Below are 12,969 nucleotides of genomic sequence, written 5' to 3'. Positions count from 1 at the left end.
CAGCCAAGATCCATCTGATATTGGTGATAATGTCTCTGATGCCACAGCCTCTTCTAAACCCAGCCTGTATTTCTAGTAGTTCTCTGTTGATGTACTGCTCCAGCCATTTTTGGACAATATTCAGCAGGATTTTGCTTGTGTGTGGTATTAGTGACATTGTTCCAAAATTTTCACATTGTCAGGTCACCTTTTTTTAGAATGGGAATAAATATGGATCTCTTCCAGTCAGTTGGTTAGGTAGTTGTCCTCCAGATTTCTTGGCACAGACTGGTGTGTACATCCAGGGTAGCTTCTGTTTGTTGAAATACGTCAACTGGTATTCCATCAATTCCTTCAGAGCAGCTTGAACTTCCGCCTTCATAACCACTGCCTCTTGATCATATGTTGTTTCATGAAATTCTTCTGTGATAGCTACGCAGTGTACAGTGACTATATACTCCACCTTTTTTTAATGCTTCCTGTATCAATATTCTGCCCATAGTATCCTTAAGTATTGAAAATCAAGGCTTAAATTTGTTCTTTAGTTCCTTCACTTTAAGAAATGCCAAGCGACTTGGGATCTTTTGATTTTCCGACTCCAGCTCTTTGCACATTTCCTTATAATATTTTGCTTTGTCTTCCTGAGCTTTGTTCTTTGGTTCAGCTCCTTAACTTCCAGCTTTCTTCCCTTTGCTTTGGCTCTTCAAAGTTCCAGTACAATATTAAGAGTCTCTTCTGATATCCACCTCAGTCTTTTCTTCCTCCTCTGTCTTTGTTCTGATATTTTTGATTCTTCGTGGATGATAGTCTTGATATCCCTCCCACAGCTCATCTGGTCTTCATTCCTTAGTATGGTTACTGTAAATAATACCATGAAACAAAATGTGTCTGAATAGCTGAATGGAAAACCAATTTTCTCTTTAAATTTCACTCTAATTACAATAAACTGGGGAGACAGGGGAAGGCAGAGAGTGAAGGAGGGAGTGGTTCAAGCAGAATGTCCTGACCAAAAGCCTCTTTCTCACTGAAGGCCATGTTGCTGATGTTGCTGTTAGGTGTCATCAAGTCAAGAACAACTCATAGTGACTCTATGAATAACAGATCTGATCTGATCCCTGTCCTACCCAGCATCATTCTCATCATCTCTAATACACTTGAGCCCATTGCTGAAGTAATTTTGTCAATTCATTTCATTGAGGGCCTTCCTATCTTTCACTGACCCTCTGCCTTTCCAAGTATGATGTCCATCTCTAAGGAATTTCAACAAATCATGCCCAAAGTATGTGAGACAGTTTTATTAGCTTTACCTCCAAGGAGCACTCTGGTTGTCCTTTCTCCAAGACATATCTGTTCTTCTGGTAGTCCATGGGATATTCATTCAGCACTCTTCTCCAACACCACAACTCAAAGACACTGCTTCATCTCTTGTCATCCTTACTCATTGTCCAGCTCTCAAATGCAAAGCAGGTGACTGGAAAGACTGTACCTTGAATGAGACACACATTTCTCTTCAGAACATTGGAGAAGTCCCTGATAGCAGATTTTCCCAATACTTTATGTTTTTAGATCTCCTAACTGCTGCCACCAAAGGTGACTATGGATCCAAGCAAGATGAAATTGTTTACAATTTCAATCTTCTCCCCATCTATCATAATGTTGCTTATTGGCCCAGTGGTGAGAATTTTGTCATCTTGATGTTGAGATGTAATCCATATTGAAGTCTGTCCTCTGAAGTAAGTGCCTCAAGTCCTCCTCACTTTCAGCAAACAAGATTGCATCATTTGTTGAATGCACATTGTTGATAACTCTTCTTCCAATCTTCATGCCACACTCTTCTTTAAAAAGTCAAGTTTCTCTATTGATTTGATCAACATACAGACTGAATAGGTACAGAGAAAGGATACAGCCCTGGTGCATAACTTTCCCAATTTTAAGCTAAGGGTATACTAAACAGGTGGGGATTTGTGCTATCATCTCAAAAGTGGCACATCTCTGGCACTCTGAATTTACCAGTGGCTTCATGGAGTGGGCAGTCTCCTCTCATGTGATTTACAGCCTCTGAAAACCTGTGGAGAGTCAGTTGGTTCCAACCTCAAAAGATGTCAAGTGAGCAAGACACACACATACACACATTTCATAGTTTATAATTTTATTACTTGTAGATAAAGGATTTACTATTGTGTATATAGAAATGAAAAGTCTCTTCTTTAATTTGACTAAAATAGAGAATACTTGTTTTTTTCTATTATCTACTAAGATTGGGGGGAAGAAGTCTCTACAACACTATCAAAATCATGGCATGAGAGTTTAAGACTTAAGGGAATAATTTTCCTAGCAGTCAATCAAACACAGAGACAGCCCCCAAAATTTATAATTTTAAACTCTTTTGAGGTTGGGAAGATTTGCAGCTGGTTGTGATGAATACTGATCATCTTCTATTGGGTAGAATAGTAAAATAAGAAATAAACTATGAAGGAATCTTTGACTTAAAACTAGAGCGAATGTGCATTACAAGAGTTAGGAACCCTATGGAATCAGATCTGCCATCTGACTGGAGTGAAATGATTTACCTTTGTCTACAGAGCATACATAACATTTTCTAGTCCTCCAGTGTGACAGGATATATAAAGGTAATATTAGTTACGTCAGATTGCATTTTTTTATATTCCTACATACTAAAATGGAGGCTTCATGAAGGCAGGAGTCTGTTATACCCTCATTATTTGTAAACAGATTCCTTAACAAATATTTATAGGCTGAATGAATGCTTATTATTTAGAGTGCTATAAATGAACAGTTGTTCCTATTGTAGGTAGAAACATTTGTGGTATCAGAAACCTTGAAAACGGGCTTTTCTGAAACAATGAAAAACAATTAACACATTTTTATGTTTTTTTAAAAAAAGGGGTGAGCTCTGGTGGCCTAGTGGCAAGAAACTGCAACTGCAAGTTCAGAGGTGCACAGTTCAAATTCACCAGATGCTCTGCTCGAGAAGGAAGAACAATGTCCTCCTGTACCAGTCAAATCTGATTTGACGGTACACACAAAAAATAATGAAATAAAAAAAAAAAGGAAGAAAATTGGTTTTTTCTATCCATTGTATTTGCCCTCTTCAGGGCATGGTGTCTGGCTACCGTGACTGTAAATACATGGTCTTGCAAATCATCAACAGCTGTGGGGCCAGTATAAGAGAGTACTATCCAAACTGTGAAAAATGATAGTGGAGAGAGGGTGAAGAGACATGGCACTGCTGTATAGAGACTGTGGCACTGCTATGAAGAGTCTGTGGCAGGTTGTAACCAGAGGAACCATGGAGATGGAGCCACAGTTAAAGGTTTTGCTTGCCTCATAATTGAAGAAAAAGCTGACTTGTAACTGCTCTGAGGTAAAGTCTGCTTGATGACTGAGGAATCCAGAGTTGCATTTGTGCTGCTGAACTGAATGTGGAATTTCACTAATTGAGGAATTTTGTGTTGCTGTAAAAGCTTGAGACTGCTGGACTAAACTTGAACTTGCATTGTGTGATATTCTTTGCCTCTCCTACTACCCAGCCAATTTCCCTAAAAACTTTACAACTGTGAGTAAAGTCATATTAGACTCAATGTTTGGCAAAAATAGGTACAGAAGCATATGAGGTAGTATGTGTGATGATGTAGCTATTTGTATGGTACTATGGATAGTACTGATGGGAATAGTTCCCCTTTATGAAGCAGGTAAAAGTCAGACATGTTACCACTATTCCTTATACAATGTAACACAAAATACCAATCTATGTGACATTCTTCAATAAGGCCAGCTAATAATTAAAGCAAGACTAAACTCCATTCTTACCTGTCTTACCAATGTCTTCAGTCTTAGTGCTCATTAAGCAGGCAATAAACTTGTTATCCACTTGCTGGAGAACCTGCCAAATATTCAAATAAGTGACATAACATGAAACAGAAAATGAACCAAGACTTATCTGTATATAAAGAAAAGTGTGCATTATCCCTATTGAATTATTTATAATTTTTACGTCAAAATACTCCTTCCTAAGCTTGAGGTGAGGTGCTGGTGAACCTGATGGTGTCACTAAGGAGAATGAAAGAATAGGCAAATAAAGTAATCAGAAGACATCAAGGAAGACATCTAGGAACACAGATCAAGAGAAGATGATATTAAAAAGCAACTAGGACAGCTATATTAATAAGACATGGGAGTAGATTTGACATTTTCTCAATGCAATGATAGTATTTACAGGTCTATGATCAGGGAATTAATAAGATGACTAGAAAGAGCTAACAAATAGGGAAGAAAGGTCTTAAAATTTATGCAAGAACACAGAAACCATTTGAGAGACACGAGTAGGAAAAAACAGGAGCTTAAGTGGCCTGGTAGTGAGAAGTTGCGCTGCAACTCAAAGGCATGAAGTTTGAGGTCACCAGCTGTTCCACAAGAAAAAGATGGGCAATCTCCTCTTATGCGAGTTACTGTCTCTGAAAAGGGCCAAATATGGGTCATTTTAAAACAACTACAGTAGGTAAAAACAATAAACATCACTGGTGGCTTTAGACATCAGTAGTGCCACGTCCAGATACATGAGGTTCTCCCAGGCTTTATTCCTAGCCAATGTCTTTCTATATCAATGTCTTTCTTGCTCTGAACCAGGTCAATGTCAAATTAAAAGCTTACCAAGATCTGGCCAACCTACTAATTTGTTTCCATACTGAAAACAAGAAGTTTGGAGACAGCAAAGTTGACCCTCTATCAAGTTTTCAGAAGCTATAAATTGCACAGGAGGAGAGTGTCCATCATTCTCCCATAGAGAAGCTGGTAGATTCTAACTGCCTGCCTCTGGATTGGCAGGATAACTCTCTAACCATTAGGCAAGGAGAGCCTAGTTGAATATTGTTGTTGTGGTGGTGGTGTACTGTCGAGTCGGAACTGACCCAAGGCTGACCCTCCATGGGGTTTTCAGAGGCAGTTAATCATACAGGAGAAGACTGCCCATCCTTCTCCCAGGGAGCAGCTGGTGGCCTCGAACCATGTGCCTTCAGATTGCAGCACAGCTTCTTGCCACTAGGCCACTAGAGTTCTAGCTGAATATAGAGCATAAAATAAAAAAGTGAATGAGACAAAGGAACTTTGTTAATGGAATTCCAAAATTTGGGGTCTTTAAGTCATACATCTCACACTACAGAGGATCATTTTTTAAAAGGCATTGTTGAATATTTAAGGACAAGATCTCTAAAGCAAAGTGTTGAATTATAAATAATTACCAAAGAATTTATATTGTTAATGCAGAAATATCTTAACAACCCTTTAAACTGTGAGTCTGAACTTATAATTCATCTCTCCAAAACTAAGGACATTTCTTTGTAGTTTTGAGTTCCTTGTTTTCTCTTTTGATGATCTGTAAACTTCAAGGTTACAAAAACATTTGACCATTGTGGTCTGTATCATTGAATAAATAAATTTTGCAAGAGTTAGTCTAACTTAAGTTTTAGATATACAAAAGCCAAACTTTTACCTGCATTGAATGAATCATTTCTTTGGTGAAACGATATGGATACAAGATGTTATGAATTTTCACTGCTAAGCTCTCAGCCTGGCCACTGCTTACATCAACAGCAACCTACAAAGATCCAGCACAAATATCATTCACTGTTTCATTTTGAGTCTTCAGAATTGTCTCACCAAAGGCTTCAAAGTGCTTTGAGAGCACTCATTCTCACAGACCCTAATAGTGGGATGAATTCATGGAACTTAAAGGAATTCAGAAGGTCATATGAATTATGTAACACTTTGCCTTTCTAAAGAGTATTACTAACAAAGACCAATAAGTGATTGAGAACAACCTGTCTATGCTCCAAATTCAAGTCCTGAAAGCCATTTTAACTGAAGAATCAGTAATCAAACGCTCATTTGTTATACACATACACTCATTACAACACAAACAGTACGTTCTGTGATCATCACACTGGAGAAAACATACACCCAATCCAACAATGAGCTGTTCCTCCAGTAGGAGAGCCACTACTTTGCCTAATGGTAACAGTTTTTATTATCACCACCCTTAAAGCTTTGCCAAAGCTCAGGGCATCCAAGGGTGGCTCACACACTGATTATATATTCTGACTCCAAAATGCTCAACTCCCAATATACTATAAATTTTGATGATTCTTCTCCACATTAAATATTTCATTTCCAAAGGAAGTCTAAAGACACATGCCCAGTTTGTATGCATAACTCGAAATTAGCACAGTCATTTAGGTTCATATATAGCTTAAAGGAAACTCAAATTTCAAATAGCAGGCAAAGAAAAACTGCTGTAATCCTACCTCTGGATAATGGGCAAATACTGGATTGTCCCATTTTGAGAACAAAGACTGAAGTGATTCACCACCTGAAGCATTATCCACAGTATCTAGGACAAAAAAATGGACACATGAAGTTGGCAAGAACCTCAGGCAAAAGGGACAAATGGTGTCTCCTATCTGCTATGATGCAACCTTAAACAAGAGCAGACATACTCCTATATTCTACAAGTATTCAGTATTTGTTCCATCACTGAATCCTCTCGATCTGTGGCTGTGTAAAATCAGAGTTGCTCACAGCATCTTCTGGCATTAAAGCTTTTCTCTGCACTGTTTATAAAGATACTCCAAAATACAATTCTAGAAGAAACTATGGCTCAAATTTATAGTTTATAGTCTTTAGCCAAAAATATATTTCTTACCTACTTAATAGAAAATGATAAAAAAAATTTATATGACCTTTTTGAAAGACAAGAGTTGTTATTTTAGCTAAAACTATTGGAATACAAGGTACAATTCTAATCTTTTAAAAATGAGAACTAAAAAATGAGACAATTTACTCAAACACAAGATACTGTGGAATATGCATAATCACTCAGTACTGACCTCAAGTCTGGCAAAGTAATTTCTGATCTAAATGCATGCACTGAATTACTTAGTTCTGCTGTTAAACAGGACCGTGGGGAATTCCTGGTTCTGGTAAGGCACAGCTGGCGCTGATAAAGCTTATTAACGCACGCAGTGCTTTGTTTTTTGTGCTAGGTGGTACGATACGTACTAGGTGGTCTGTGATAGCCATATCTGTCGTTGCCCCTACCTTTGTTATTCTGTCTCACCACAGTCCTCTCTTCCCGAGCTCTAGGGAGGAAAGGAAGAACAAGGTCGCTTCTAAAAGGGTAACACTTGTACTGAAACCCTAAATATAAGAAAAGAAAAATCTGGAAATTGGAGTGCAAAATACAAATAAGCCATTACAAATATCAAATAATAAAATCTATCTCTGCACAAATTAAGACAGAAAGTGAACTACTAAACACTATTGTGTAAGAGTCATCATTCTACAGAACTACACATTTAGGAATCTACACCAACACTCCTTTCTCCATCTTTGCCAGACAAGAGTACAGAGGTCACAGCAGCTCTGAAGAAAGCAGAGGGCAATTCTACTTTGGTGGGGAGCGTATCTGGCAATGTCTTGAAACATTCTTGGTGTCTCAATTTGGGGTAAGAATGCTAGAAGTATCTAGCAGACAGGCCGGAGATGGTGCTGATCATCCGACACCACACAGAACAGCCCCCACAGCCAAGAAATGTCATCCCCAAGTTTTAACAGGGTTATTTTAGAACAATCTTGGGTTAGACAGATAAACACACTACTACCAAATTGTTTCGGACTCACACAAAACCTAACAGATGGAGTAGAAGTGCCCCACAGAGCTTCTGAAGCTGTACTCTTTAGAGAAACTACAGCATTCTCCGACAGAGCAGCTGGTGAGGCTGAATTTCCCATCTTCTTGGTAGCATATGAGTGCTTAAACACTGTGCCACCAGGGCCCCTTCTGCTCGACAGCTATCCATTGCTAGGTAGTTGCTTTTGACTCTTAGGGACTCTGCAGGGCAGAGCAGAACTGCCTCTGAGGGTTCCCAAGGACTGCCACGTTCTTCTCCCATAGCTGGTAAGTGAAAACTGCCAACCTTCCAATTATCAGCCACTGCACCACCAGGATTCAATGCTAGACAGAAATAAAAAAAAAAAAAAACAAAAGCCCTCGGCCAAGAAGTCAGCTCCAACTCAGCAATCTTCTGTTGGGATTCTGAGGCTGTAGGTCTTTCCAGAGGTGACAGTCCATCACATGGAGCTCATGTGGACTTAAACTGGTGGAATTAAACTCTGACCTTTCAGGCAGAACAATGTCACCACGGCTCCTCACAATTGTATACATAGTGATACTTAATATCATCTTTCACAACTTGGCAGTTTTCTCAAACCCCAAATGACAAGGCTCATCTTCACATTTGTTTCGAAAGCTGCACTTCAGCCCACTGCTATAAACTCTTAGAAGCAGTCAATCAAGCTCCAGTCACGGCAGCAACAGGAGTGGCAAGAACCCTCGGTGATTTCTGAATGAACTGATGAATGAATGAAGGGTTCTCAATGCAAATGTCAAAGTCTAGCAAAATCTGGCCCAAATTTACCCTTCTCTGTGAAGGATTATCACACTTGACTCTTAGAAACAATGCTCAATTTGACTGTTTTTGAACTGGAATGAACAAGATTTTTCTAAATCTGGTGGTAGAAAACACCACTGAGCACCACTGGGTTGGAACTGGCTCACAGTTGACCCCCCGGTGGGTTTTCAGAAGCAATAAGTTGCATGAGAGTATTATTCATCCTTCTCCTGAGAAGTAAGTAGCTGGTGGATTTGAACCTCATACCTTTGGGTTGGCAGCAAAATTCCTTGTTACTAAGCCACCATTTTAAAGAAAACATCACCAGGACTTGGAACATACTATTACTCCTTCAAATTACCATTACAGATCCTTTTTTTTTTTATGATAAAATTTACCATTTTTCAATCATTTTATGGAATGATTTTATGTCTAGTTCAACAATGTCCTAATGTCCTGTAAGGCAACAGCCTTTTCCTGAAAAGTAGCATCCTGCTTCAATGAAGGGTGCTTTGGAGAGGTCTACTCAAGGAATTTGTTTCTACACCAAACTTTCATTATGAAACTATGAATTAACATAGCCCTCAAAAGTTCACTGCAAGATTTGCTAATCTACAAAGTTAAGTAGGTTGAAAAGTTTTAAATAATTAGATTCATTTAACAGGAGCAGATGTTTACATTGAGTGTGGCGGTCAAGATATCCTTTGTTTTAGCAACAATCATTCCAGTTTAATGTAATCCAGTTATATTCTGGCATGATCCCAGAAGCAGTTGCATTTCAGAAAGATGAGGTGCCAGCATCTTAGAATTACCTCTGATAAGAATTTAGAATATGCCAAGGCAGAAAACAATTTGGCTAAAACACATGGGTCTTTAAAAACAAGATTGTCTCAGAAGTAGTATTAAAGACATGGCTTTCTCCTCATATTTAATACTTTTCCCAAGAAGGGGAAAAACTGGAAAAATATATTGAAAAGTGAAGATCTCATCTGATGTTAAATATCTTAAGAGTCTTCTGCTGGACACAGTCATCAAACAGCGAAAATATAAATTGATTTGCAGTTACATGCATACTAGTTTCGTGTGCAGCTTTACAAGTGTTTTATTATGGATGCACATCTAATGTGTATCCTCCTGGTGTGAAACCAAGATTACAGCCAGATGGAAATCAGCTTTACCATCTCCCAACATCTGGCTCTCAACACGCTGCCAAAACAATGTCACTTCTAATACTGACTGAGACTGGAGAGCTCAGAGTCCTGGTCCAGGCTTTCAGCAGCCTTGCTGTATGATCTGGAAGGCACGTGACCATCTTCCTGAATAACAGCTACTTAACAGTCTCAGCAGATCAAGTGGACCAGCATTATGTGCACAGAGTCCATCTGAAAAGTATTGTTATGAAAGCAGGCTTAATTTGTACCACAAAAAAGTTATGGTCATGTCCTACTTTCTGGAAGAAACAAAAAAAAAAAGGGGGAAGTTCATCAATATGGTATTGCATAGCGCCATCAATTCTAGAAGGAAAACCTAGGATCCTGACCCTACTTGGGAACTACATAGAACAACTCCCAGAAAAAAACCCAGATACTGCAGATGCTTCAAAAGGTGAATTCTCTCAAGAATACATTTATGTTATTTGGGGTGTGGGGTGGAAGGTAGGGCTACGGAAGCGCCACTGGCTCTTTCCAGCTAACAATAGGATCACTTTCATGACATTTCAGTGGCTTCTTATCTACGCACACACGTACTTACACATTTCCTAACAGCCTGTTTAGTTTGGGGCCTAGAGGGCATTCATATACCATAAAATACATTGTGTTTTAATATTATAACGTAATCTTCACAATGTTCTATCTGGATTCTTTTTCTTGAGGATTATTTCTGTTCTTCAAAAAGCATTTCCTGCTGGTGAACGCTACACTTACCATTTTCAAGGACAACATTCACAGCCACAGTGGTCAGATCTTTCATACAAGCTGCCTCAGAGTCCTTTGTAGGAGCAATGAATGTGCTAAGTCCAGTTACTCTGTTGATGTAAACCATCCTTCCCAGCGTGACATCAAACTGTTGCTGCCAATCCAAAGAACGTGTGCTTGAGTCTTCATTTTTCAAGCAAGCTTCAGCTTCCTCACTCTGAAAACAAGTTTCATTTTGGTCACCCTGGGAATCTTCTACATGACTCATTAACGTCGTTCTACTAGCAGAGTCAGAATTTCCTATCTGGGCTACTGAAGGTAAACCATCACCTGCAACTTTACTGGTACCTTGAGAATTATTACAGGGTAATAATAGGAAAGGAGTTTCTGGTACCACACAGTTTGCTGTTGTATTGTTGACAGACTGCATTTCCATACCTTTATTAAAGGAATTATCAGGGTCTGGTGTTAGAATGATGCCATTTTCTGGTTTCTGATGCTCATTTTTAAATAATTTACAAGACTCTAGGGTTAGTCTGTTATCCCTATTGGTATTCAATTGTGAAAATTCATTACAATGACTCATCTCCATTGTCTGAGTCTCTCTCTCAGAACTCTTCATTTTGGACAATTTAGAGGCTAGTGACTCAGGTGACTTCTCAAAACTCAAAGGTTTCTGGGGAAAATGAGAAAGCTCCTTCAAAGCTATAGGACCTTCTCTTGTTTCTTGTTCTAAATTATCTCCTTTGGAAGACAGAAACTTCTCTGAATAAAAGGTGCGACCTGCTGTTTGACAACTACCATCGGAATCAATGTGCTTCACAGTGGTTTTCCAAGTAAGAGAGGTATCTAAATGGCTCTTATCTATCAGCAGAGAGTCAGACTCAAGTTGGGGTTGGAAATCAGCAGCACCTTCAAAATTATTTTCCTCTACTTCTTTATCCATAGGATTTTTAACCTTCCCATATTGCCTCTTAAACTTCTCTAAAGATCCGAGCTGCGAGCTCAAGTGTAGCTTCTTCCAGGCTGTGGGTTTGGAGGGGCCAATCAGTGTATCTGTTTTCTTAGTACCACATGAAGCATGTCTATTCCAAGGGAAAGTGGAGGATGTATCAGGGAGTAGGCAATTTAGGTGTGGTGTTCTATCATCTCCCTGAACCACAATATTTTCACAAGTCTCTATAGGTTTGTTCTGTGGTCTATAACTTGTATTTGTTCTGCAAAATATTTTGTCGGACTGTTGAGCAGATTCTTTACTTAAAGTGTCAGTTAAACTGTTAATGTTTGCAGTCTCAACTGAATGGTATGGTCCATTTCCAAGTGTTTCTCTGGCATTCACAGGACCAGGCCAAACACAGTTTTTAAATGAATGTTCTGTTTCAGTTGATTTAGTTTGCTCATTTTGTACCACGTGAGTTATAAAGCCAGTGGAACATAACTTAACTTGTCCATAACAAAAAGCATTTTTGTTTTCATGATTACTAGGCTCCTTTTTTCTTTTCTCTTCACCTCTGTCACGTGCACTCAATAACATTGTCTCAAAAGGCAAAGGTTGACATTCCATTTCCATAGTATCTTTAAATTTCTCCAGTTGATTCTGAGTTTTATTCTTGTTCAGGTTGTTGGCAGGTATGTCATTAACAGTACTATGAATGTTCTGTATTTCTAGATCTTTCCCATTGTCTTCAAAGTGACATGGTGTGTGAAATGGGCTTGCAAATATTTCTGAACTTGTTCCACATGTATTTTCTGGAGCGTCAAGTTCCAAGCAGGTTTTTTTATGTTTCTCATTTTCTTCTGATGTTTTAACTATCTCTTGATCTAAGATCCTTGACTCTAAGCTAGAATTATCTTTCTTTTGTAAAGATGACTCTGTAATTTGGCTACTGCCTGGGATGTGTGGTTCAAAGATGGGCAAAAATGAGTCATTGGTCTTTTTTTGAATAGCTTCTGAATCCCTCGAATTCTGAATGTTTACGTCTTCCATAGTAGCTTTTCTTTTCACAGCTTTTGATTGCAAATTAAACATTTCATAGGAATCCAAAATATTATTACATGCTTCCTGAAAAGAGGTCTGCTCAAACGTCTCATTAGAGGACATACTCTTCTGAAGAGTGGTACCAAATAAACTAAAATCATTATCTTCACTAAACTCCTTAATGTCTTCACCTGATAACTCCACAAATAATTTTTCTTTCTTTAAAAACATTTTCACTCCTTCTTGAATGCAAACCAAGAGAGAATCCCAGTTCTGAAACTCAATCAGAGTTTTTGCTGGCTCCATGCACACATCATATTCACAGAACTGGCACTCCACGTTAATTACATATATCCCATGAAGTTCTGGGTTCGTCCGATGCCGAGGACTTGAATTCGTTTGTCGACTGGCAGAGCCATTCTTTGGCTTGCATATACTACTTTCTTTCCTTAATAAAAAGTCAATGAGTTTATGCAACTTTGTCTTTAAAACTAGTCTTTTGTTCACAAACAAAAACTGCATATTCTTATTGTAATGTGCCTCAGAGCTGATATATCCACTAAGCTCAAACTCCTTATATTTAAATTTTATTTCTCGTAGCTTTTGAGACCTACCTAGTCCATAAATTTGA

The 12,969-nt window shown here is 38.5% G+C and overlaps 1 protein-coding gene across 1 annotated transcript in view; it reads right to left on the bottom strand.

Annotated features, from left to right (window-relative positions):
* Positions 1-10,628, bottom strand: part of MLH3 (mutL homolog 3) — a 38,002-nt gene extending 27,374 nt beyond the window's left edge. Inside the window, exons 1-4 of the mRNA XM_006884780.1 lie at positions 10,370-10,628; positions 7,093-7,191; positions 6,300-6,385; positions 3,811-3,883 (exon numbers count right to left, since the gene is read on the bottom strand). Coding sequence (XP_006884842.1) covers positions 3,811-3,883; positions 6,300-6,385; positions 7,093-7,191; positions 10,370-10,628 — 517 coding nt within the window. The remainder of the gene's footprint in view (positions 1-3,810; positions 3,884-6,299; positions 6,386-7,092; positions 7,192-10,369) is intronic.
* Positions 10,629-12,969: the final 2,341 nt, after the last annotated feature.

Source organism: Elephantulus edwardii, unplaced genomic scaffold (assembly GCF_000299155.1).
Source record: "Elephantulus edwardii isolate Elephantulus edwardi_28Jun2011 unplaced genomic scaffold, EleEdw1.0 scaffold00037, whole genome shotgun sequence".
Classification (NCBI taxonomy): Eukaryota; Metazoa; Chordata; class Mammalia; order Macroscelidea; family Macroscelididae; genus Elephantulus; species Elephantulus edwardii.
This window is presented reverse-complemented; position numbering and strand designations above follow the sequence as displayed.